This window comes from Capra hircus, chromosome 27 (genome assembly GCF_001704415.2).
Source record: "Capra hircus breed San Clemente chromosome 27, ASM170441v1, whole genome shotgun sequence".
Lineage (NCBI taxonomy): Eukaryota > Metazoa > Chordata > Mammalia > Artiodactyla > Bovidae > Capra > Capra hircus.
In genome coordinates this window covers 31,796,387-31,824,089 of record NC_030834.1, presented here as the reverse complement: position 1 = coordinate 31,824,089, position 27,703 = coordinate 31,796,387, and the positions used below count along the sequence as shown (strand labels likewise).

The following is a 27,703-nucleotide window of genomic DNA, read 5'->3' as shown; positions in this document are numbered from 1 at the left end:
AAGCTGGAATCAAGATTGCCAGGAGAAATACCAGTAACCTCAGATATGCAGATGACACCACTCTTATGGCAGAAAGTGAAGAACTAAAGAGCCTCTTGATGAAAGTGAAAGAGGAGAGTGAAAAAAGCTGGCTTAAAATTCAACATTCAGAAACCAAAGATCATGGCATCTGGTCCCATCTTGATGGCAAACAGATGAGGAAACAGTGGAAACAGTGACAGACTTTATTTTCTTGGGTTCCGAAATCACTGCAGATGGTGACTGCAGCCATGAAATTAAAGGACACTTGGTTCTTGGAAGAAAAGCTAAGACCAACCTAGTCAGCATATTAAAAAGCAGAGACAGCACTTTGCCAACAAAGGGCTGTATAGTCAAAGCTATGGTTTTTCCAATAGTCATGTACAGATGTGAGAGTTGGACCATAAAGCAAGCTAAGCATCGAAAAACTGATGCCTTTGAACTGTGGTGTTGGAGAAGACTTTTGAGAGTCCCTTGGACTGCAAGGAGATCAAACCAGTTAATCCTAAAGGAAATCAATCCTGAATATTCATTGGAAGACTGATGCTGAAGCTGAAGCTCCAATACTTGGGCCATCTGATGCGAAGAACTGACTCATTGGAAAAGACCCCGATGCTGGGAAAGATGGAAGGCAAGAGGAGAAGGGGATGACAGAGGATGAGATGGCTGGATGGCATTATGGACTTGATGGACATGAATTTGAATAAGCTTCCAGAGTTGGTGATGGACAGGGAAGTCTGACATATGCTGCAATCCATGAGGTCGCAAATGTTAAGACACGACTGAGCAACTGAACTGAACTGAAATTAAGTCTTACCGTGCTAGTAACTCTCTGCTCTTCTCTTACAAATAGTCAAAGAAGGAGATTTTACAGTTTTGTCAAGATTAGCTTTTGTCTTAGCAGAAGTTTTCAGAGGTACAGAATGTTGAGTTAAGCATCCAGTACAACTAAATAAATATTTAACCATGATTGATGGCTACTTTTTCTAATTAATATTGCTTTGATACTGATTCTTTTTGTTTAAAAAAAAAATGTTCATTGGAGTTGAAGAGGATACGTTTTAAACTTCTAAATCCAGGACTTAAACATTCTCTTCTCCAGAAGAGAATTGAATGAGTTAATCAATAGTAAGAAAAAGATTGTCCAATCTTTTTTGATCATTAGCAGTGTCTAAAGCAGTGGTGGTTTCCACTCTGATGTTAGCCACACGAGGCTTAACCTCAGTCTTTTAAAATGCAAAGCCTTGTGCCAGCCATACCAGTGGCCGCTCGTGATAAAATTCTCTAAGGTTGTGACTTCCCTGGTGGTCCAGCGGTTAAGACTGTGCTGCCAGTGCAGAGAATGTGGGTTCAGTCCCTGTCGGGGAACTAACATCCCACATGCTACATGGCATGGCCAAAAAATTGAAATAAATAGAGGATACATTTTGACAGTCTCTCCAATTCTATTTCGCATGGTTTGACATATTGCCGCATTCCTCCTATTGCTGTGAAACTCGCCCAGTCATGTCTGATTCTTTGCAACTCCATGGACTGTAGCCCACCAGGCTCCTGTCGATGGGATTCTCTAGGCAAGACTGCTGGAGTGGGTAGCCATTCCCTTCTCCAGGGGACCTTCCCAACCCAGGGATCGAACCCAGGTCTCCTGCATTGCAGCACAGATTCTTCACCACCTGAGCCACCAAGGAAGGTTCCAGAAGTTCTTTATAAACAAACCCGGAGAAAAACCTCCACGTGTTTTCATTATTATGAGATTTTAGGGTAAAGTTCATAACCAGTTAGCCACAGAATTTCACCCAAGAAATTATGAACCAGTAAAAAGACTACAAGCCAGGAGCTTCAGGAAAAGCCATATGTATGATATTCAGCACTCAGTGTAATATTCAGAAAGAATAAGAAACTCATAAATATTCTGTACATGGATACATTTAATAAAAATACACATACACGTTCTTCCAGAGAATAATAGATGGTTAAATTTTATTAAAATAACAGGTCAGATATAAAAACTGACCCCCAATTCCATCCTCCCCAAAAAGTTATAAATGATAAAATACATATTATTTTAAAATGCGAGGTAACCTACTTCACAGAGTGAACTGAATGTGATTTCAAATGTTATCCCAGAGCAGTTTGACAAGTAGTGGCTTTTCAAAGTGACGTGTGTCTAATCGAATAAACAAAGTGATTTGTAATCGTGACAAGGTGGACAAGCAATGGAAATACAGTAAGGAAGACAAGAAGGCGAAAACATAGACAGTGACAGGTGTTTGCGCAAGTACCCTGGAACATGGAAATAAATATTCTAATGTTCATCTTTCTATTCTGTCATAATAGAGGAGAATCATGGAAGACCGATCGTCCTGAGTAATGACTGAGTGAATCAGATGCAGGCGAGCCATAGGCTGACTTGTAGGATTTTCTGATGAAAATTACAGAACTGGCTGTTCTAGGAAATTATAGTTCCATCACTGTCAAATAACGCAATCACAGAAAGATCTTAGGGATCATTAATGTAGCCTTTGAATATTCAAGGAAAAATGCCTTTTGTCTGTTGTTATGATCGAGCCTTATTTAGATGATTTTCCCTAAATGTGAATAAACTTGTTTTTTCAGTCCTGATTTCTTTATGTAAATTGGCCATGATTATTACATCACCCATGTAGCAGAGCATTAGAAAAGTAATGGCAGAATTCACCTAAAATCTGCTGAACTGTAAGAGGAACACCATTATTCTGCTTTCTTCTTCACTTTAAAATTATCCCCAAGTGGGAAGAAAAAACACATTCTCAGACTTCCTGTTGGTACTTTCTTGGGATTGATTCTTTTCACAGTATATCTGTTTAAAAAGCATAAACAGCAGGTGGTTTACAGATAATAACATATTGAGAAGTGTCTTGAACGTGTGGAACAATAACAACAGCTGACCATCCAGTTACATCGTAGCAAAATGCAACCAGTGAACTATGTTTAATAATGGTAAATGAGTAAAATTAGAATCTCCACTCACATCTAGTTTCTCACTTTGAAAATATTTATTTAGGATTTTTTTTCTCAGCTTTTCGTTGACCAAAATGGAGCAGACTGGCATCTTGCCTTAAAAATTATTGGTATTTTCATGTCTAAAAACAAAACTCACTTTAAATTATAAACTGCCCTTCCCAATTTTGTAATGTCTGAAATTTTGAATAATTACATGTGCATACATTTTCATATCAAGTTGAAGTATAAGCGAGAAAAATACTGTTTCATAGTATAGTAATATGTTAGAGGTTTGATATACATTTTCTAGCTCTGTTTTCTGTAAAGTGTATTTAATTTTTTAAAAATCAGTGATAAACTCCTAAAGAAGAAAGTCATATTGTTGGCACTTATTTTTATTAGTTGGATTCATATGGAATGTTTTCAACATCATTTAACTATTAGGCAAACTTGCTGCCCCCTAAAGAACATTGCAAGAGACCTGGGTTCAATTCCTGGGTTGGGAAGATCCCCTGGAGAAGGGAAAGGATACCCAGTCCAGTATTCTGGCCTGGAGAGTTCCCTGGACTATACAGTCCATGGGGTCGCAAAGAGTCGGACAGGACTGAGCGACTTTCACTCTCAAAGAACATTGTGTAGAGATGGCTGCAAACTTGGCTGCGTGCACATCAAGGTCATCCGGAGAGTTTTTAAAAATCTCAGTACCAAGGCTGCACCCCAGATCAATTACATCAGAATCCCTCGAGGTGAGATCCTAGCATGTGTCAGTTCCAACATGTAGCCAAGTTTGAGAATCACTGGTGTCGAGAACTCAGTTTCTAATTTTTCTTGTTAGGCCTTTGTTTCTTTCACCAGACATTCTTTAAACCCATAATGGTTAGCATTTTTTGCTCTCTCCTATATATCTTATTATATAATATTTTACAGTGGGTCATTGAATGGACCCACTATAGAACTGTTTTTCTGGTAGAACTTTAGATAAAAGTTTTCCCAGTCCAAATCGAAAAGGCACCAAACTGTGGCTTCTGTACTGAACCTGGTGACTTTTCAACTTTACTCCTTTTATCATAAGAAAAATTTTTATCTCATCCAGGTATCCTATACAAGGGAAACGGGGAGAATCAGTTTATCTCCCAGCAGCCCCCTGTGGTGAGCAGTATCATGGGCAACGGAAGAAGGCGCAGCATCTCATGCCCGAGCTGCAACGGTCAAGCCGATGGTAATAAACTCTTGGCCCCAGTGGCGTTGGCGTGTGGGATCGATGGCAGTCTGTACGTGGGGGATTTCAACTATGTTCGGCGGATATTCCCTTCCGGAAATGTAACAAGTGTTTTAGAGCTAAGGTATGTCTCTCCTTATTTTGGGGTTTTGATCATAGTGAAACATGCTTTTATTTTAAAATAATGTTGCATATGGTGTACTAATTAATTTACTTAAACATACCTTTCTAGTGTTTAAAATTCTCCTTGGAAAGCAGTGAAATTCTTGGTTCAAATTTGGAAAAGCCCAATTGCATGTATATTGTGCCATAAATGTATGAAAGAGTGTAAAATAACCTAGTGTATAAAATCTCACTGATTCCAGTGAATTTTCTATACTCCAATAAGCTAGAACTATGGGTTTTAAATTTCTATAGTTATCTTTAGAAAAATCTTGTGATATAAGTTGTTATACTTTTATTTTACATTGGTTGAAATTAAAGCATAAAATATTTTCCTACAATATTAGGACATAACAGTAAACAAACTAAGCCTGTAACTTTCAACTGGAATATCAAATCTTCAAGTTGGGTTAACTCATTAACCATAATGCCAGTAGTTAAAGTTAACGAATTGCTGCTTTTGCTTTGTTCATTTAAGCATGTTTATCAAAATCATTCTGTTCTATAAATTGTTTGATAAGCCTTGACCTATAGAATTCATTCCAGTGTTAGTTCTGCGTACGTTAGCAATTTTCCATAAAATAATTAAAATCTCAGTATTCAGTTCCTTATATAGAAACCTTTTCTAACTATGCTTTTTTTCTCCACCTTTTTATCTGCTTCCACCAAGAAATAAAGATTTTAGACATAGGTAAGCATCTTGCTTAAAGGTTATTGTGTATTTTTGAATGTCCTTTGTATGTGTCAACTTGACTCTCTGACATTATTTTCTAAGAACATTCTATCATGAGAGAGGAAATTCAGCAGCAGAGAACATCTGAGGAATGAAAACTACACAAATGAACTATTATGATACAGCATATTGCAAAGCCTATATTGTGCAGTATAATTTGAGAAATATTTTTGAGTTGGCTAACGGATTAAATTTTGTGGCAGAAAACCATTATAATGAGCATCTGTGTGTGACAAAAAAGAAACCTGTAAATTTCAGGTACTGACTGTAAGCCATATTGAACAGAACAACGTTTGAAGCACAGTTGGGAGAGTTTGAGGAGCGTTCGGTTTGACCAACAGCCTGGGCAGATCTGCATTATGGGGCCCAAAGCTTATGAATAAGGGGCCTAGGTTAAGGAAAAAGAACCTAAAGATAGTTTACTTTGGCAAATTTTTTAAAACATAAGATCCCGTGAACATGCTGCCAGGGGCCCTTGGACTTGGAAGGAACTTGTACAGGGGGAGGAGCCCTAAAGGTTAAGCTTTACTGACTTCCTGGTAAATTCATTGCTGCTGTAGTTTAAACTGTGTATTTCAGTTCAGTTAAGTTCAGTCGCTCAGTCGTGTCCGACTCTTTGCGACCCCATGAATCACAACACGCCAGGCCTCCCTGCCCATCACCAACTCCCAGAGTTCACTCAGACTCACGTCCATCTAGTCAGTGATGCCATCCAGCCATCTCATCCTCTGTCGTCCCCTTCTCCTCCTGCCCCCAATCCCTCCCAGCATCAAGGTCTTTTCCAATGAGTCAACTCTTTGCATGAGGTGGCCAAAGTATTGGAGTTTCAACTTTAGCATCAGTCCTTCCAGTGAACACCCAGGACTGATCTTCATTAGGATGGACCGGTTGGATATCCTTGCAGTCCAAGAGACTCTCAAGAGTCTTCTCCGACACCACAATTCAAAAGCATGAAATCTTCGGCGTTCAGCTTTCTTCACAGTCCAACTCTCACATCCGTATATGACCACTGGAAAAACCATAGCCTTGACTAGATGGACCTTTGTTGGCAAAGTAATGTCTCTGCTTTTGAATATGCTATCTAGGTTGACCATAACTTTCCTTCCAAGGAGTAAGCGTCTTTTAGTTTCATGGCTGCAGTCGTCATCTGCAGTGATTTTGGAGCCCAAAAAAATAAAGTCTGACACTGTTTCCCCATCTATTTCCCATGAAGTGATGGGACCGGATGCCATGTTCTTCGTTTTCTGAATGTTGAGCTTTAAGCCAACTTTTTCACTCTCCTCGTTCACTTTCATCAAGAGGCTTTTTAGTTCCTCTTCACTTTCTGCCATAAAGGTGGTGTCATCTGCATATCTGAGGTTATTGATATTTCTCCCGGCAATCTTGATTCCGGCTTGTGCTTCTTCCAGCCCAGCATTTCTCATGATGTAGTTAAATAAGCAGAGTGACAATATACGTCAAGGATATGACAATAAGTACGTCAAAGAGTCTTGACATACTCCTTTTCCTATTTGGAACCAGTCTGTTGTTCCATGTCCAGTTCTAACTGTTGCTTCCTGACCTGCATACAGATTTCTCAAGAGGCAGGTCAGGTGGTCTGGTATTCCCATCTCTTTCAGAATTTTCCACAGTTTACTGTGATCCACACAGTCAAAGGCTTTGGCATAGTCAATAAAGCAGAAATAGATGTTTTTCTGGAACTCTCTTGCTTTTTCCATGATCCAGTGGATGTTGGCAATTTGATCTCTGGTTCCTCTGCCTTTTCTAAAACCAGCTTGAACATCTGGAAGTTCACGGTTCACGTATTGCTGAAGCCTGGCTTGGGAATTTTGAGCATTACTTTACTAGCATGTGAGATGAGTGCAATTTTGCGGTAGTTTGAGCATTCTTTGGCATTGTCTTTCTTTGGGATTGGAATGAAAACACATTTTCCAGTCCTGTGGCCACTCACTGCTGAGTTTTCCAAATTTGCTGGCTTTAAACCCCATTTAAACTGTATATTTTCCTAAGTTGAGAGAATTAATAGATTTGAACTTTAAGAAGTAGTGTTTCCACTGACATTATTATGGAGGAAAAGACTTTCTTCAGGGCTCAGAATGAATGTCACTGAAGCAAATATATAGGCTCCAAAGTTTTCCAGATTCTATTTGCTGTGTACACTTAGCTGAGAAGGTACAGGACAAGCTTGTATAATGTATGGGCACTTTTAACTGAGAAGGTTTCCTCAGGACAGCAAAAAAAAAAGGGGGGGGGGAGATATGTTTTAAAGGAAAGCTAGCAAAAGGAAAAAAAGGCAAGGTATATTGGACATGCTCAATCTAGCTTGGCCATTAAAATAACTAATATAATGATATTGGATAGAAAAGTTAGTGATAGTTAGCGTGAAGTCCTTGAGATGAATAAATCCTGTGACTCAATTAAACCTTTGCCAACTAGGGAATAAAAAGCAAAGGTCAGCTGAAAGGTGTGTAGCTGTCACATATCCATACGACCCATAGCCACAGTCCCAAGGCCTTCACCTAAGCTCCCCTGTTGATCTTACCCTATCAACTAATAGCCCAGCCACATGCAGAAACTAGCACAGAATTTCTCCAGACTTCTGAGCATGAAAAGCTCTGCTGTTAGAAATATCAGCTCTGCTGTTAGTTGAATATCAAAATTGTTCTGGCCTGGTCTTTTTAGTAACTGTGGAGAAAAGACAAGCTGATGTGTATACCAACTAAATGCGGAAACGCTGGAGGCAATACAGAAAAAAATGATCAAAACAGCCACCTGTTTAACAGGCTGGGCTGTTCCAGGCCAGGCACAGTGCCAGATACACAATGTCTCACACCCACACAGCAGCCCTTCAAGGTTACACAGGAACTAAGAGAGGCTCAAGGAGGTTATGCCTCTTCCCCTGAGATACGTAACTAAGAAATGGGGAACAGAGATTTGAACCAGTCTGAAAAGCATGTTCTTTACACTATACCACATCAGTTCAGTTCAGTTCAGTTGCTCAGTCACATCCTACTCTTTGCAGCCACATGGACTGCAGCATGCCAGGCCCCCCGTCCATCACCAATTCCAGGATTTTACTCAAACTCATGTGCATTGAATCAGTGATGCCATCCAACCATCTCATCCTCTGTCATCCCCTTCTCCTGCCTTCAATCTTTCCCAGCATGAGGGTATTTTCCAGTGAATCAGTTCTACACATCAGGTGGCCAAAGTATTGGAGTTTCAACTTTAGCATCATTCCCTCCAAAGAAATCCCAGGACTGAACTCCTTTAGAATGGACTGGTTGGATGTCCTTGCAGTCCAAGGGACTCTCAAGAGTCTTCTCCAACACCACAGTTCAAAAGCATCAATTCTTCAGCACTCAGCTTTCTTCACAGTCCAACTCTCACATCCATACATGACCACTGGAAAAACCATAACCTTGACTAGACCTTTGTTGGCAAAGTAATGTCTCTGCTTTTTAATATGCTGTCTAGGTTGGTCATAACTTTCCTTCCAAGGAGTAAGCATCTTTTAATTTCTTTACACTACACCACGTAGTCAGTTTTCATCTGTCCAAGCAGCCAGGTTTCTATAGGCTAATTCCCTGGATTTATAAAAAGCTAGATTTATTTCACAATCATTTGATAAATTATGTAGAACTGTCATCTCTCTAGAAAAAAATCTGTGAGATTAGAGCTACATTATTAACAATACTTTGTACAATGAACTCATTCTGTACTAGCACACGATGTTTGGCAGTGATGCTCATTGTAATCCCTCTCTCATGATCCTTCTCTGTACATTATCCCTGCTAAATATGGACTCTTGCATTTGCTTTATGTACCATCTGTGTAAAATACAGTGGTTTAGGTTTTAAATTGATATCCATCTTTATTAAAACTGTGTTGACTGATCACTTACCATGTGCTGGGTTCTTGGACAGATTGTAGTATTGAAATAAAGTCCATGCTCTCAGAACTCACAATCCAGTAGGGAGAACAAGATGTACCTGTAACAGACTAAGTGACATCATCAATGTCAGTCTTTGACACCTGATCATATGGCTTGTATTTCAAGAGTAAACATGTGGAGGCTTCTCTGGTGGCTCACGTGGTCAAGAATCTGCCTGCAACGTGGGAGACCAGGTTTGATCCCTGGATCAGGAAAATCCCCTGGAGAAGGGAATGGCAAACCATTCCAGTGTTCTGGCCTAGAGAATTCCATGGACAGAGGAGCCTGACAGTATATAGGGTCGTAGAGAGTCAGACACTACTGAGCGACTAACACTTTTTCACTTTCTGTGAAGGGAGAGATTACGGGGAAGTGGGAGTGTGTTTAAGAAAAGTTTCCTGGGAGGTTGATTTGACGCGGGTCTAAAATGAAATCTGCTGACACAGAACAACCAGGAGAAGGGAGAGCAGTCATGAAGAGAGAATATAGAACAAGTCAAGTTACTTGCTCCAAAGAGATGAGTGGCACATGTTCTAAGAGAAACCCAACCCAGTTCAAAATTATGATAACATCAAAGTGACCATGTTGGTAGTAATGAGAGATCAGTAGGAAGGCAGGTTAAGGTCAGAGAGCTTAGGGCCTTGATGGCTCTAAGGAGTTGCTCTCTGGTCCTGCAGAGTAGCAGACAGTGGGGAACCATGGTCTGATTTTGAACAAGATAGCAGCATCTCAGAGTGGCCTTTTAGGAAGATGAATCTGGTGTCAGTGTCCACGATGACGTGAAGATCAGTTAGGAAGCTGTTATGTGAAACCATGAGATGCTAGGTACCTGAAATAGTCTGAGGAGTCATGAAGGAATCAGCTGATGAGATAAAGGAAGGCAGAGAGTGGACACAGTGTGTGGGTGATGAGAAAGAGAAAGATGTAGGAAAAATTTAAAAATAAGGCTTTTAAGTTCATATCATCAAACGGATGATAATAATCCTTGACAAAAATTAGGGATTCATTTGCTTAGTAACTAATTCATCAAAATTGATTTAACAAAGCCAAGGTATTTCAGCTCATCAGAGCTTCTTCATTTAGCTAAAAAAATGAAAGTTCTTTACAGATGCTTCTTCCTATTTACCGACCAATATCATCTTCCTTGTATCAGGTGATAGAATCCTACCTGGGCTTCCCTGGTGACCCAGCAGTAAAGAATCCGCCTGTCCATTCAGGAGACACAGGTTCAATCCCTGGGTCAGGAAGACCCCCTAGAGAAGGAAATGGCAACCCACTCCAGTATTCTTGCCTGGAGAATCCCACAGACAGAGGAGCCTGGCGGGCTGCAGTCCATGGAGTCGCAAAGAGTCAAACACGACTTAGCAACTGAACAGCAACAAAAGGATCCTGCCTGGCTTTCTCCTTAGTCCCACTTTCCTAAGACTTAGGGATAGGCGGTAGAAAGAATAAGAAAAATATGTCTAAATATATAAAGATGAACAGGGAAGTCAGTTGTTAATGATGAAGTAAAGTAGAAAAAGGAATGTTTCTTCTCCTCTTCCTATGCTTCATAGCATATCAACAGTCTCATTAATTGGACTGATGGGGGAAATAATAAATATATTGACTAATAAAATAAATATAAAAGTGTTCCTAATATTTTAAAATTCAGAGTATTCTGTCATACCAAACATATTAAGTATTTGTCAGGATATTGTATCAAATCAAATTGTCTAGCTATACTTGAATTGATATATATACTACCCAACGTATTAAATTTTTACATAAATGAGAACTTCCAAAATGCTTAGAAAATAAGTTTTTTTATATATGTTCAACATTTCCCCCTATGATGTTCCTAGTATGTTTGCTAACAAACCCCCTTTGTAGGTAGTAAATGTTAGATCATTCCTGATCCCAATTCTTTAAAATTCCAAAACAAAGGAAACTAAATTCATTAACTGATACCAGCCAAGGGGCATTTAAGCATGTAATTCTAAAAATCAACTTTGTGAATTTTATATTACCAATTAAAAGATCAAAGAAGTGTCAGTCACAGGTCTGTGAAATTGAACAGATTAAAGTTTAGATAGAAAACTCTAAAAATTTGATTCAGTGCTTGTCATTGACTTAATAGTTAAAAATTAAGCAAGCACAAAAATATCACATCCCAAACCCAAAGCCTTGCTTGCAATAATATAAATAATCTTTTGTTAGCCAGAAAATCATAGTTTTATACATTAATATAATTTATACACCTTCAGAAACACTCTGTATTCCAAGGGCTGTGGTACAGTTTCCAACTGAAAAGCGTTATAAGTGTTAATAATATCTGTTCTATAGCTTGGGCTTCCCTGGTGGCTCAGATGGCAGGGAATCCGCCTGCAATGCAGGAGACCCAGGTTCCGATCCTTGGGTCGGGAAGATCTCCTGGAGAAGGGAATGGCTGTCCACACCAGTACTGTTGGCTGGAGAATCCCACGGACAGAGGATCTGGCAGGCCCATGGGGGTTGCAAAAGAGTCAGACACAATGTTAGTCGAATGAGCAACTAACATTCTACATACAGCTTGTCCCTTGCAAATATTTCTCCAGTCTAAGAAGGCTGAATTATGACAAAATAGATGAGGAAACCTAGTCTGCATTTACCACTGGATCTGTCTAAATCGATAATCGAATTGAGTAAGACGTAGAAGAGACAGCTTGGATCTAGACAGTTCAGGGTAAGTTAAGAGTCCAGGCCCAGTATAGTATAGCATAGGTTCTTCACTTGATCTCAGCTCCTTTGGTTTTGATGCTATTGGTCAAAGTCTCAATGTTACCATAAACCTTTCTGAAATAAAAATCTCAGTGGGTCACCCAAGAAGGCTATTGTATATAATTCTGCTGAACAGAGATTCCCCTAAACTGTACACTTGGTAAATTTCCTGCACCCTAGCTACCAGCATCTGACAGTTGGCAGTCGTCATAGCCTCACATTTTCACAGGAGATACATCACTGATGTAAAAGCTCATCACCCATTTGTACCACCACCCCAGCCTCTCCAGTGCTTTGGCTTTGCAGGAACTTGGAAGGGCAAGAACCAACACCCCCTTCAGAAAACTCTTTGCTTAAATCAGGTGTCCTTGAATCCCAAACACATCCCACACGCTACTCAGAGCTTCTTGCCACCAGCCTGTCAACTGAAAATTTCCACACTCACTTTTTTTTTTCCTTTGAGGGTTTCAGTACAGATCCTCTTTTTTTTCATTTACGGGAAACTGGGTCCCAAGAAGCAGCTCTAATTTGCCATGGCAGGCTGCACTGTAGGGAAAGGAGCTCGCTCTCATTTCCTGCTGTTTTGTGGGTAATATTTCCAGAGGCGAATGCTCCTTTCCAGGGCTGCATACGCCTCCACATTCTCTTCTGGACAATAGACTTCTGTGCAAAATTAGAGCCTTCACTTGATGGACATTTTTAAAGCCACTGGCAGATAGTGCTTGATTTAGAAAGTTCTGTGTCTTCAAGGAAAGAGATGCTTCAGGACAGAAAATATAAAGCATTGCTTTGGACCTCGTCTTTTTACCGTTCCACTGGAATAAAAGTGATGCCAACAGACGCAAAGCTTATGACCTGAATGTCTATTATTTTTGGACCAAGGAAACTCATGCCCTATAGCTAAAGAGTATACCGTTGCTATTCAAGCAGGCGTCTCAGAAATCTGTTGTTTTCTTCTCAAAATGAGGGGCATCACGAAAAGTATGCATTCTTCATTTGCCTTTAGCATCATTCAACTAGAAACCATTCAGACTGGATATTTTGAGAAGGATCTGCATTGTTTTGGTAGTTTTGACCTTACAGAATAATAGCAGGACTAAAGAAACAAATTGAACCTATTCAAGTTTAGAGAATTCTTTTTTCCTGATTTACATGTTCAGAAGGCAAGTTATAGTTTCGTTAACAATAATTATTACACTTCTACATGGGTTGAGTCACAAGGCCAAAGACAGTGCAGTGTACGAGGAGACAGGACACAAGTCGATATTAAGAACAGCGAATGTGTATTGAGTATGTACTGTGCGGTCAGGATTTTACTTGCGCTAGTTCATGTCACCCTCTCAGCAGCCTATGAAATCTGCATTGTTTTCACGTTTACAGATAAGGAAGCTGAGGCAAAGTTAGCTGGCTTGCTCAAGGTCACACAGTTTAGCGATGAAGCTGATGTTCAAACACGGGCAACGTGGCCCAGAGGTTATGCTCATATTTATATACAGCTGGCAGGAAGATAAAATGTGTGTGTATATGTTTACAACCAACTGTATCATAATTAGTGTATAATCAGGGAGATAGGAAAGACTAGAGAATCTTTCCAATGTCCTGCCTTCCAAAATAGACCCAGCTTGATTGAGTTATGACTGTGTCACAGCTGTATATATATATATCTGGAAGAGCAACTCTGCCAATACCAGACTGATTATTGGAGGGGAAAAAAAAAAAAACCTCTACAAAATTTTTCTGAATATTGTAATGATATGTAACTTTTCACCTCAGTACAAAGTAATAAACTACCACATTAAGGAACACAGTATGTCTTAGTGCATTTAAGATTTCAGGCATCAGGACTTCTCTGGAGGTGGTTAAGACTCTGAGCTCCCAAAGCAGTGGGCAATGGTTCAATCCCTGGTTGAGGAACTAGGATCCTACATGCCGCAAAAAGAGAAAAAAAATTTTTTTTTTTTTTCATTTTTGAAGCCAGGTGTTTTTGGTTTGATTGCAAGAGAAAACTGGAGATTTCCCTACAATGAGATGCAAGTAGAATCACTAGAATGTTATACTTCACTGGCGAGTTTGTTAGTGACCCCCTTCCCCTGGAATAATCCTTAAGCCTGTCACTCAGGGGGTGTATATTAATGGCTTTGCATTGAACCAAAAATATTTCGAGAGTTTGCTTCTTTGTTTAGGTTGGAAGCATATCGCCTTCTAAAGGTAATTACTTTTAAGATGGCTGTTTAATAAATTGTTACATCCTCAACAACAGACAAGGAAACGAGTCATGTCAGAGATTGGCACCAGTGCTTTTAAATCGTTGTTTACAGTGCCGTTCATTTTCTAGTCATTGATGAGGAGTCTCAGTTTATAATTAGTTTCTCATCATCTGTTTTATTTTGCTTTTAATTTCTGTGTTTTAGGAGTAACTTTTTTTGTGATGTTTCTGTATGATCTTTTCTTACAGCAGCAACCCAGCTCATAGGTACTACCTTGCAACTGATCCAGTCACGGGAGATTTGTATGTTTCTGACACTAACACCCGCAGGATTTATCGCCCAAAGTCACTTACGGGTGCAAAAGACCTGACTAAGAATGCCGAAGTGGTGGCAGGAACAGGGGAGCAGTGCCTTCCTTTCGATGAAGCCAGATGTGGGGATGGCGGGAAGGCTGTGGAAGCAACACTCATGAGTCCCAAAGGTACCGACCGGCATTTACCAATTGGAGGATTTCTTTTCATTAAAAAATTAAAAGGTGGAAATTCCAGTTAGTGCCTGATTGTGTTTAATGCTGAGTTAACATTTTCCTCTCAACTATGTTCTGGAAAGCCGTTTCACATCTAGTGTTTTGAAAAGCCATTTAGTGTGAAACGGCTAAAATCTTAAAGTTGATTTTACAATAAGATCAACTGTAGGTTGATTTTACGTGCTTGGCATTTTTTATTATCATACCATTTTTTTCAACTTGTCAAGGAATCAAGCAACTACTCAGTATCATTCAGGTCACATCCTTTTCAGCTTCAGGGAAGTGTCTACATTCTTTCATTGTCCTGGAATTTCTTTGTCGTGAATGAGTCCCAGGGCTCTCTAAGAACCATCACTAAGTGACCCTATTAGCCATCACCCAGTTTGGAGCTACTAAACTTTTGTTTCTATGCCATGGGAAAAAAATGCTTGCTGTGATGAATTTCTGGAGGTAACAGGGGCTAAAAATTCTATGTGACAGAGGCCTCTAGCTTTTAAACCAGTCAGAACTGACTCCTTCTTCATGTATTATGCCATTCATTACAGTGTTTTTCGATTTGAGCCTTTTTTTTTTTTTCATTATAGCTAGAGACTGTTATGTGAACATGGACTGGAAAAAAGTATTTGTTGTGCTGAATTATTCATCCTAGCAGATTTCATTGTAACAAGGTCAACAAAACACTAACCTTGGCTTAGATCTATTTTTGTTAGAATAGAGTTACTCTAAGTTCAGCATAACAGAATTTGACCTGTTTCTATAATTTATAGACAGCAACACTATACGGTGTTTATATTTTAAACACACGTACTACCCATATGATCCACATGCTAAGGACAGATTCTTACAAATTTGGGTTCTTTATTACATTTTACATTGATTTGTAATGTTAAAAAATGCCTGTGTTGGATTTTTTTCTAATATGTTGGCAATCTGCAATCTTACCTCCTGTCTACTGCCCATGTTATTGATGTTAAATGTTGAGTTTAACGAGGACTGTGAGCATTTAATTAAATCATTTTTGAAAGGTTACTAACAGGTACTCTCTTGGATACAGGAATGGCAATTGATAAAAATGGGTTAATCTACTTTGTTGATGGAACAATGATCCGAAAAGTTGATCAGAATGGAATCATATCAACTCTCCTGGGCTCTAATGATCTGACCTCAGCCAGACCTTTAACCTGTGACACTAGCATGCACATCAGCCAGGTAGTGAAAACATTGCCCCAAAGTGTCTGTTTTTCTTCTGCGTGACTTGATTTACAGTGTCCGTAAACTGTGATAACACCATCTTATACCACGTGTGTCATGGCGGCAGTCCTTGTGATAAAGTTCCTCCATTGATATATGTCTCCAGAGCTAATACAAAGTTATTTTCTTCTCCAGTTCTGCATTTGAAGAATTCAATGAAATACAGGACAATTATCACTAAGAAATGCTAATCATTTGTAATAAAATACCATTAAAGCAGCAGCATGCAGATATTCCAAGAACAAAACTGCTTAAATCTATAAGCTTGTAAATGCGCGAGGTCCTTAAGTAGTAGAGAGAACCCCCCCTAAGATCAGTCCTCAGGGACTTCTGTTTAGAATTAGAAACTTTACTATTGGCCTGATTGAAAACACAAGAGAACGCTAATGTATTCATAACCTAGAAAGCCCCAGCATTTGGTGATTGTTACTGCTGAAAGGAACTGTATTCATATCTCACTGATACCTATTAACTCACTACTTAGAGGTTCATTTGCTACTTAGCTGTAATCTGCAAAATCTTTCAGTGAGCTGCATTTTTAAATAAAATGTATTTCTTCCATTTGTCTCCACTCCAAACATTTACATTTATTTCACTGTATATGTTTTAAAAACAATTTTTAAAACAGTTTATCAAATTAATGGTCATTTCCCTAAACGGTCTAATTTACTCTCCTGGCAAATGACCCGCAGCTCAGCAACTGGCTAACCAGACCGTTTCTTCTTTTTTTTAACTCAGGTACGCCTGGAATGGCCCACTGACCTAGCCATTAACCCAATGGACAACTCCATTTACGTGCTGGATAATAATGTCGTTTTACAGATCACTGAGAACAGGCAGGTGCGCATCGCCGCCGGGCGGCCCATGCATTGCCAGGTGCCGGGGGTGGAGTACTCCGCGGGCAAGCATGCAGTGCAGACCACCCTAGAGTCCGCCACTGCCATTGCTGTGTCCTACAGCGGGGTCCTGTACATCACCGAAACCGACGAGAAGAAAATTAACCGGATTCGGCAAGTCACCACCGATGGGGAGATCTCCCTGGTCGCCGGGATACCGTCAGAGTGTGACTGCAAAAACGATGCCAACTGTGACTGCTACCAGAGCGGAGATGGCTACGCCAAAGATGCCAAGCTGAGCGCACCGTCCTCCCTCGCCGCCTCCCCGGATGGCACGCTGTACATCGCAGACCTGGGGAACATTCGGATCCGGGCGGTGTCAAAGAACAAGCCTTTACTTAACTCTATGAACTTCTACGAAGTTGCCTCTCCGACTGATCAGGAGCTCTACATCTTCGACATCAATGGCACTCACCAGTATACTGTCAGCCTGGTCACTGGCGATTACCTGTACAACTTCAGCTACAGCAACGACAATGATATTACTGCTGTGACCGACAGTAACGGCAACACCCTTAGGGTTAGACGGGACCCGAGTCGCATGCCAGTCCGAGTGGTGTCTCCAGATAACCAAGTGATATGGCTGACCATAGGGACAAACGGATGCTTGAAAAGCATGACCGCTCAAGGACTGGAACTGGTCTTGTTTACTTACCATGGCAACAGTGGCCTTTTAGCCACTAAAAGCGATGAAACCGGATGGACAACATTTTTTGAGTAAGTATATCAAAATTCTACTCTGACTATAAAATATTGCATATGATAACGTAAGATAATAACAGTATGATCCTTTTTCTTCCTTTTTTTTGTTTTCATTGAAGTATAGTTGGTTTACAATGTGTGTTTCAGAGCAAAGTGATTCAGTTGCATATATATATATATATATATTATACACACATATATTCCTTTTCAGATTCTTTTCCATTATAGGTTATTACAAGATACTGAATATACTTCCATGTATTATACAGTAGGTCCCTGTTTATCTGTTTTATATATAATAGTATCTATCAGTTCAGTCAGTTCAGTCACTTAGTCGTGTCCGACTCTTTGCAACCCCACAGCACGCCAGGCCTCCCTGTCCATGACCAACTCCCGGAGTTCACTCAGACTCACGTCCATCTAATCAGTGATGCCATCCAGCCATCTCACATTCAGTCGTCCCCTTCTCCTCCTGCCCCCAATCCCTCCCAGCATCAGAGTCTTTTCCAGTGAGTCAGCTCTTTGCATGAGGTGGCCAAAGTACTGGAGTTTCAGCTTTAGCATCATTCCTTCCAAAGAAATCCCAGGGTTGAGCTCCTTCAGAATGGACTGGTTGGATCTCCTTGCAGTCCAAGGGACTCTCAAGAGTCTTTTCCAACACCACAGTTCAAAAGCATCAATTCTTCGGCGCTCAGCCTTCTTCACAGTCCAACTCTCACATCCATACATGACCACAGGAAAAACCATAGCCTTGACTAGATGGACCTTAGTCGGCAAAGTAATGTCTCTGCTTTTGAATATACTATCTAGGTTGGTCATAACTTTCCTTATAATGAGTAAGCGTCTTTTAATTTCATGGCTGCAGTCACCATCTGCAGTGATTTTTGAGCCCAAAAATAAAGTCTGACACTGTTTCCACTGTTCCCCCATCTATTTGCCATGAAGTGATGGGACCAGATGCCATGATCTTCGTTTTCTGAATGTTGAGCTTTAAGCAAACTTTTTCACTCTCCACTTTCACTTTTATCAAGAGGCTTTTTAGTTCCTCTTCACTTTCTGCCCTAAGGGTGGTGTCATCTGCATATCTGAGGTTATTGATATTTCTCCCACAATCTTGATTCCAGATTGTGTTTCTTCCAGTCCAGAATTTCTCATGATGTACTCTGCATAGAAGTTAAATAAGCAGGGTAACAATATACAGCCTTGACGTACTCCTTTTCCTGTTTGGAACCAGTCTGTTGTTCCATGTCCAGTTCTAACTGTTGCTTCCTGATCTGCATACAGATTTCTCAAGAGGCAGGTCAGGTGGTCTGGTATTCCCATCTCTTTCAGAATTTTCCACAGTTTATTGTGTTCCACACAGTCAAAGGCTTTGGCGTAGTCAATAAAGCAGAAATAGATGTTTTTCTGGAACTCTCTTGCTTTTTCCATGATCCAGCAGATGTTGACAATTTGATCTCTGGTTCCTCTGCCTTTTCTAAAAACAGCTTGAACATCAGGGAGTTCACGGTTCACGTGTTGCTGAAGCCTGGCTTGGAGAATTTTGAGCATTACTGTACTAGCATGTGAGATGAGTGCAACTGTGCACTAGTTTGAGCATTCTTCGGCATTGCCTTTCTTTGGGATTGGAATGAAAACTGACCTTGTCCAGTCCTGTGGTCACTGCTGAGTTTTCCAAATTTGCTGGCATATTGAGTGCCGCACTTTCACAGCATCATCTTTCAGGATTTGAAATAGCTCAACTGGAATTCCATCACCTCCACTAGCTTTGTTCGTAGTGATGCTTTCTAAGGCCCACTTGACTTCACATTCCAGGATATCTGGCTCTAGATGAGTAATCACGCTATCGTGATTATCTGGGTCATGAAGATCTTTTTTGTACAGTTCTTCTGTGTATTCTTGCCAACTCTTCTTAGTATCTTCTGCTTCTGTTAGGTCCATACCATTTCTGTCCTTCATCATAGTATGTCCGTTATTTATAGTAGGTATAATAATAGTATAATCTTAAGGGCAAGTGAGATCCAGATTTTGGGGGGACCTGAAACTTCTACAAGTTGGGGATCCCTTTTTCTGGAGAAGGAAGACAAAATTAGGGTCAGGGCCTTGGAAGGGACCGAGGCAAGTGGGGAGCCCTTAAGCTTAAGTTTCATGACCATCAGGGTCAGTCTACCTCTGCTTAAAGATTAATATTTTACTTCATGTAGACCTAATATTATATTAGCAGCAAACTTTCATGGAAACATACTGCAGTCTTGGTTTTAGGCATAAACTTTTGGGGTTTATATTTACCCATGTGCTAAAGCTGGCTATGTTAGCTGTCACTGAAGGAAAACTGGTTTTTTTTTTCAAACTTTTAACTTTTCATTTTATGTTGAGTAAGGGCTTCCTTGATAGCTCAGTTGGTAAAGAATCCACCTGCAATGCAGGAGATTCCCAGTTCAATTCCTGGGCCAGGAAGATCTGCTAGAGCAGGGATAGGCTACCCACTTCAGTATTCTTGGGCTTCCCTTGTGGCTCAGCTAGTGAAGAATCCGCCTACAATGCAGGAGACCTGGGTTCGATCCCTGGGTTGGGAAGATCCCCTGGAGAAGGGAAAGGCTACCCACTCCAGTATTCTAGCCTAGAGAATTTCATGGACTGTAGTCCATGCAGTCACAAAGAGTCTGACACAACTGAGCAACTTTCACTCCCTCATAGCTGGTTAACAATGTTGTGGGAGTTCCAAGTGAACAACAAAAGGACTCAGCCATACATATACACATATCCATGCATGCATGCTAAGTCGCTTCAGCTGTGTCTGACTCTTTGTGACCCTATGGATTATAACCCACCAGGCTCATCCATTCTCCCCCAAACTGCCCTCCCATCCAGGCTGGCACATAACATTGAGCAGAGTTCCATGTGCTTATACAGTAGGTCCTTGTTGGTTTTCCATTTTGAATGTAGCAGTGTGTACATGACCTTCCCAAACTCCCCTGAAGGGAAACTTTAAAAACATTTACAATGAACTTGGCTGATTCCATCAGTACCACATAAAGAAAGGCTTAACTTTTTTTTTTTAACTCTTTATTTTGTATTGAGATATAGCCAGTTAACATTGTTGTGATAGTATCTGGTGAACAGCAGAGGGATTCAGCTATACATATACATGTATCCATTCTCCCCTAAACACCCCTTCCATTCAGACTGAGACAGGCTGAACTTCTTATAATTGGTTATTGGAGAATCTAAACTCCACTTGAAAGAACCTTAGCACTAAATGCAAATCAGAAATAGCTGGTCATTCTGGAAGCATATGAAAAAGGAAAAGGAGCATCCAGCCAGGCTATTCTACTAAATTTGTGGAAGAATGGCCCAGCCAGTGTGCTCTGAGAACAGTCACATTTCGTGGACTGTGTAAAATCACCTTCCATTACTTGTTCATTCCACTGACATTGCACAAAGCATAAGGGGAAATTAGACGTGCAGAGATGGCATGTTGACAAATGCAAAATAGTCCTGGAAATGAATGCCGAGATCCTTAGTATGACTTCTACAGTGAAATGCTGGAGCAAATGTACTTTCTGTAGGAACACACCTCCAAGATTATAATAAAAGTCAGTAGGAAAAAATGACCCGATATACAAATATTTTCCATGCAACTTCTCTGGAATAGAACCTGCACATTGAGGCTTAGTTGTTCTGTAGCCTGGATCACTTTTCTTTTTTGACAGATTCCCTTTTAACAAAATGAATGTTCCCCAGCAGCCTGATTTTGTCAGAGGAACAAACCTTTTCAATTGAATTACATTAAAATTCTGTTCTTAACATTCCTTTTGCTCATTTTGGGATCGCAATAGGAAAGGAATAAATTGGAAGTTAATGGCAAGCACTTCCTCTGCACCATTTTCAAAGAGATAGCAGGCTGTATTGCCAAAGAGACGGCAGAAGAATACAGCAAAAGTGCCCCCATCTGATGAGGCTGGGCGGGAGAGCTGCTCTGATGATAAGATCTTCAGGAAATGATGGCGGCATTGGTAGGGTTTCGGTTTAGTTAAAAGCAGGGGAGAAAATAGGGAAATAAATTTTTAGTACAGTCTAGGACTCAACCTCTGCTCTGTGGGCCATTCTTGAATGTGTTCTTATTTGTTCCTGGGAATTGACAATGCACAGAAGTTCGTCACATGGGTTACTACTGATTGAACTTCTGCAACACATGGACGGGCTCACTAATGATCTAGGATGAGAAATGGGCATACTCCATTTGTGGAGTTGTTGTGGGATAGGATAAACAGATTTGGAGGGACTTCCTTGGTAGTCCAGTGGTTAAGACTGCAGACTTCCAAGGCAGCGGGTGTGTGGGTTCGATCACCAGTAAGGAAACTAGCATCCCACACGCTGAGTGGCATGGTCAAAAAAAAAAAAATCAAAAGCAATGTTTCTATTAATTTTCCTCTAGATGTTTACAGCAAAGAGATGATTAAAACATTTTCAAGAAATATTTATGCACTTGGCAAAACAGTGGATTACCATACAAGACAGGGGAAAAAAACAGAGCACTTAACCTAAATAATTCAGAACCATTATATCAGAATGACAAAGGACTTTTTCTTATAATATATATAATTATAATAATATAATCATGGCATAATGGTATAGTATATAATTATATAGTCTTTTAATTTAGCTGTGAATGAGGAAGGGTCCACTCTTTGAAGTGTGAGAAACTGTAAAACACATTTCTCTGATATTTTGGAGGATTCCTTGGCGTTTGTCATTATTAGTGAGCTGGCAGATCCTGGAATCCTGGTTCATGTCTGTAATACATCCCCTCATATTCTGATAGTACCGCAAGTCTAATTTAGACCGTATAAGGGTTGTGGTTGTTCAGTAGCTAAGTCGTGTCTGACTCTTTACAACCCCAAGCGGACACCAGGCTTCTCTGTCCTTCACTGTCTCCCGGAGCTTGCTTAAATTCCTGTCCATTGGGTCAGTGATGCCATCCAACCATTTCATCCTCTGTTGCCCCCTTCTTCTCCTTCCCCCAGTCTTTCCCAGCATCAGGGTCTTTTTTAGTGAGTCGGCTCTTCGCATCAGATGGCTAAAATCTTGGAGCTTCAGCTTTAGCATCAGTCCTCCCAATCAGTATTCAGGGTTGATTTCTTTAGGACTGACTGGTTTTATCTCCTTGCAGTCAAAGGGACTCTCAAGAGTCTTCAGCACCACAGTTCAAGAGCATCTGTTCTCAGCCTTCTTTATGGTCCAACTCTCACATCCATATATGACTACTGGAAAAAACATAGCTTTGACTATACAGACTTTTGTCAGCAAAGTGATGTCTGTGCTTTTTAATACACTTGGTTTGTCATAGTTTTTCTTCCAAGGAGCAAGTGTCTTTTAATTTCATGGCTGTAGTCACTGTCCACAGTGATTTTGGAGCCCAAGAAAATAAAAAAACAAATCTCATTGTTTCCATTTTTTCTCCATCTGTTTACCATGAAGTGATCTCCTTGGAAAAGACTCTGATGCTGGGAGGGATTGGGGGCAGAAGGAGAAGGGGACAACAGAGGATGAGATGGCTGGATGGCATCATGGACTCAATGGGCGTGAATCTGAGTGAACTCCGGGAATTGGTAATGAACAGGAAGGCCTGGCGTGCTGCGATTCATGGGGTCACAGAGTCAGACACGACTGAGCGACTGAACTGAACTGAACTGATGGGACCAGATGGCATGATCTTGGTTTTTGAATGTTGAGTTTTAAGCCAGCTTTTCCACTGTCATCTTTCACCTTCATCAAGAGGCTTTTTAGTTCCTCGTCACTTTCTGCCACAAGGGTGGTATCATCTCGTATCTGAGGTTATTGATATTTCTCCCAGCAGCCTTGATTCCAGTTTGAGCTTCATCCAGCCCGGCATCTCACATGGTGCTCTCCGCATAGAATTTAAATAAGCAGGGTGACAATATACAACCTTAATGTATTCCTTTCCCAGTTTGGAAACAGTTCATTGTTCCATGTCCAGTTCTTACTGTTGTTAACGATGTGATTGGTGAACATTTATTTATAGAGAAGAGTCTGATGAAACCTATAGCTGGCTCCATTGGAAGTGTATGCATGCGTGCTAAGTTGCCTCAGTAGTGTCCAACTCTTGGCAACTCCATGGACTCCTCTGTCCATGGGATTTTCCAGGCAAAAATACTGGAGTAGTTTGCTGTGCCCTCTTCCAGGGAATCTTTTTGACCCGGGGTGGGACCTGCATCTCTTAGGTCGCCTGCACTGGGAGGCAGGTTCTTTACCGCTAGTGCTACCTGGGGAGCCCTCCACTGGAAGACTACCATGTAAATATTTGCTTTCCGAAATAGTTCAGACGTTTCCATACCAACAGTTAGTGCTGAGAATATTAACACTTCTTGCTTTTGTTGTTGATTTTTTAAGAATGTATGTACCTATTATTACGTATTTACTGTCTTTTGTTTTATAAAATAAGGACTTCCTCAGCTGACCTCGTTATTAAATAATTAACAAAAAAACTAAGACTCCATATTGATAGCACTTTCTTCTGAAATGTTGGGGGTGAAGAGTTGAGAACAGAAAACGTTTCCCGTCCAAATACTGTTAAAGTATATTGCTGCCCCTGAGAGCAGGAAGAATGGCTCCAGGGAAACAAACCCGAATTCTAAACCTGAAATTCTTCACCAGCATGATAGAATGACTTTTTAGGGTTCACAGGGAATTTCCAAAGCAAAAGAACTTTTCATTTCAGAAACTGGAGGCACCGTCCTCTTCTGGGCAGCAATTTCTCTCCATGTTATTTGTTCTTTTTGTATCCCTACCCGTGATTCCTTAAGAAGTGTCCAGCATTCTTAGACACACTACAGATGGTCTGGTAGGAAGACAACAGCAGGTGTCAGGTCGTTGATAATCCAGCTCTGAGATCCCTGAATTAGACTAATATGTGTCATGAACAGAAGACTTTTTCATTGCTGATGAATAAACCCTCTTTCCTCAGACCACTTCTTCTGTTGACTTGCTGTCCATCTAGCTTTGGGGTCCCCTTATCTGATGACCCTGTGATAAGGCTGATTACCCCCTTCACTTAGTAATAGGGATTCTTCTATGCTGTTCTTCATACAATTTTAAAACAATTATCCCACGTTATATTTCCATAGCTGGAGTAATTCCAGGGAGACCCAAAAGATCTTACCTACTGGAAATATATTATTTAAAAAGTTCATAGCCAGAGCTAGACCTCACTTCTTACACTCGAATGCACACAAAAACAGACCCAGTGTATTGAGTTGGGCAATAGAATAAATTATTTAATAGCTAATGGCATTTCACAGCTCTCTGCTTGCTTACTGCATAAAATACAAAGCGTGTGGATGTATCTGGAGGCACTCTGTCAGGTTAGAGAAGACATCGTGGGGAAAAAACTCTTGAGTTCTGGCTGATATGTACATGCACACTGCCGAGTCGGTGGCAGTTTTCTGTCGTGGGACTTTGAATATTTGGAGCTTTATATATGAGGGGTTGACTCTGTGGTCTGTCATGAGTTCTATTCAGATTCAAGGAGCAAATAAATGAGTTTCCACTCTTACAGTTTATGTAGGTATATATGGGTCTCTGGCCTCTCCTTAAGGTGCTTTATTGTCCTTCTTTCAAGCTTAGCAATTTCAGAATGAGCCTCTCAGTTCATTTCTTTATAATGAACATAACTCTGTGCCCGTGCAGACCCACGGCTGCCACTGACATCAGTTCTGATCATCCCAGAGAAGATGGAAAAGGGAATCTCAGAGGAGAGAGAGGCGGTGTAAATAATACCTGGACTTCATGTCCAAACTAGTGTGCAGACAGCGCAGATAACCTAGGAAAACTTTCTGGTGATTATTCCAGATCAGAAAAGATGAATCCTGTCTCCTTCACAGTGTTGTTCAGCCGCTCAGTTGCGTCCGACTCTGCGACCCCGTGGACTGCAGCATTCCCGGCTTCCCTGTCCTTCATCATCTCCCAGAGCTTGTTCAAACTCATCTCCATTGAGTCAGTGATGCCATCCAACCATCTCATCCTCTGTTGTCCCCTTCTCCTCCTGCCTTCAATCTTTCCCAGCATCAGGGTCTCTTCCAGTGAGTCGGCTCTTCACATCAGGTGGCCAAAGTATTGGAGCTTCAGCTTCAGCATCAGTACTTCCAATGAATATTCAGGACTGATTTCCTTTAGGATTGACTGGTTTGATCTCCTTGCAGTCCAAGGGATTCTCAAGAGTCTTTTCCAACACCATAATTCGAAATCATCAGTTCTTTGATGCTCAACCTTCTTTATGGTCTAACTCTCGCCTCCATACATAACTATGGGAAAAACCACAGGTTTGACTAGACGGACCTTTGTCAGCAAAGTAATGTCTCTGCTTTTAAACATGCTGTCTAGGTTGGTCATAGCTTTTCTTCCAAAGAGCTGCTGCTGCTGCTAAGTCGCTTCAGTCGTGTCTGACTCAGCAATCCCACAGACAACAGCCCACCAGGCTACCCCGTCCCTGGGATTCTCCAGGCAAGACACTGGAGTGGGTTGCCATTTCCTTCTCCAATGCATGAAAGCGAAAAGTGAAAGTGAAGTCGCTCAGTCGTGTTCGACTCTTCGCGTCCCCATGGACTGCAGCCTACCAGGCTCCTCTGTCCATGGGATTTTCCAGGCAAGAGTACTGGAGTGGGTTGCCATTGCCTTCTCCCTTCCAAGGAGCAAGCATCTTTTAATTTCATGGCTGCAGTCACTGTCCACAGTGATTTTGGAGCCCAAGAAAATAAAGTCTGTAAACTGTTTCCATTGTTCCCCCATCTATTTGCCATGAAGCGATGTAACCAGATGCCATGATCTTGATTTTTGAATGTTGAATTTTAAGCCAGTTCTTTCACTCTCATCTTTCACCTTCATCAAGAGGCTCTTTAGTTCTTTACTTTCTGCCATAAGGGAGGTGTTCTCTGCGTATCTGAGGTGATTGATATTTCTCCCAGTATTGACAGTGAATCACGTCTAAATAGCCAGACATCTGCGTCAGTCTGTACAAACTGAGAGAATAACCTTTCCCTTGGTAGGCATCTGACATCCAACCCTAAAAACTCAAATACTGAAAAACCACATTTCATTGCTGTTTCTGCCCAAAACTGCATTAACAACAAAGCTGCCCACTTTACAAACACGTCTCTAAAAATGGTACCCAATTCCTTTTATTTTCCTTTTTCTTACTTTCTTCATGGAAAAAAGCATTTACTGCATTAAGTGTGATTTTAAAAGATTTAATCAGCAGATCACTTAAATTCATGGGGAAATGTTATGGTTGATTTCCATTTTTTGCTATTTTAATTGTTTAACAATTTTACATTAAATTTTTAACCAGTATGGTTAGTCCCAGGGACATCAGTAAAAAAAAGAAAAAGAAAATGTGTAGACAATTGAATAATTATACATTTTTGTACATTTCAAACATTAAGCCAAATGCTACTATTGCTACTAAGGCAATACTTTTTACTAATACTTGATTTAGTATTAGTCCTCTGCAGTCTAGTTTTAAGAAATCATTCATTCTGTCCAGGTTTTAAAGCAGAAAGGGAAATGGAGAAATTGTGTGTTATTCAGATTATTTGAGAAAATCCCAGAAAAATTAAAAAAACAGATTAATCTGTCAAATTATTTTCAGCCTGTCTCACAATATATATAATAATAGAAAATGTTCCATATTTTCTCACTATAATTTGCAATGTGTCAATAGTGGCAAGCCTCCATTAACTTTTTTGGTGTGTTTTATCTAGGCAATTAATGCTCCATAATGGTTCAGGTAAATGCAGCTTCTCAAAGTGTCAAATTCCTTCCTTAAACTAATTACATAGCTGTCTAAACCGGATGATCCAATAGCACCCTATCTGAGTGTGTCAGCAACTTCCCTAATAGGGTGATCTTCAGATGATTTACTCTGAGACCAAGTTACATACTCCAGCCATTTTAAAGGGTTGTTTGATAACAGGGCAAGAAATCTACACAGTGACAACCAGTGAAAGGAAACTTTATTATTTTATCATCACAGAACTGAAGATGGACAGTTGGTGTATTCCAGAGACTGTCTGGCATCTCTGACTCATTCTGAGGATATCAAAATAAAAGCAACTTCAGCCTCCCTCCCTCCTGGCTACCCTCACTTCTCAGCCTCCCAGAGGAGGCCCCTTGCCTGGGTTCCAGGATCCTGGTTTCACAATGTCTTGAGGCATCAAAGCAAGCTAATACGGACACTGTTCTCTTCTGTCCTCTGCCCCAGGGCAGGGGGAGGAGACCTAGGAAGGAGATAAGATGATTGGGGATATCATCATCTC

General features: G+C 40.6%; 1 protein-coding gene across 3 annotated transcripts in view; it reads left to right on the top strand.

The window, feature by feature from the left end:
* Window positions 1-27,703, top strand: part of TENM3 (teneurin transmembrane protein 3) — a 454,641-nt gene that overhangs the window by 388,706 nt on the left and 38,232 nt on the right. For 2 of the 3 annotated variants that reach the window (XM_018042103.1, XM_018042105.1), the window contains 5 exons: window positions 4,094-4,343; window positions 5,052-5,072; window positions 14,243-14,475; window positions 15,575-15,729; window positions 16,510-17,384. In XM_018042103.1, the coding sequence (XP_017897592.1) occupies window positions 4,094-4,343; window positions 5,052-5,072; window positions 14,243-14,475; window positions 15,575-15,729; window positions 16,510-17,384 (1,534 nt within the window). The remainder of the gene's footprint in view (window positions 1-4,093; window positions 4,344-5,051; window positions 5,073-14,242; window positions 14,476-15,574; window positions 15,730-16,509; window positions 17,385-27,703) is intronic. The other variant, XM_018042106.1, reaches the window with a different exon arrangement.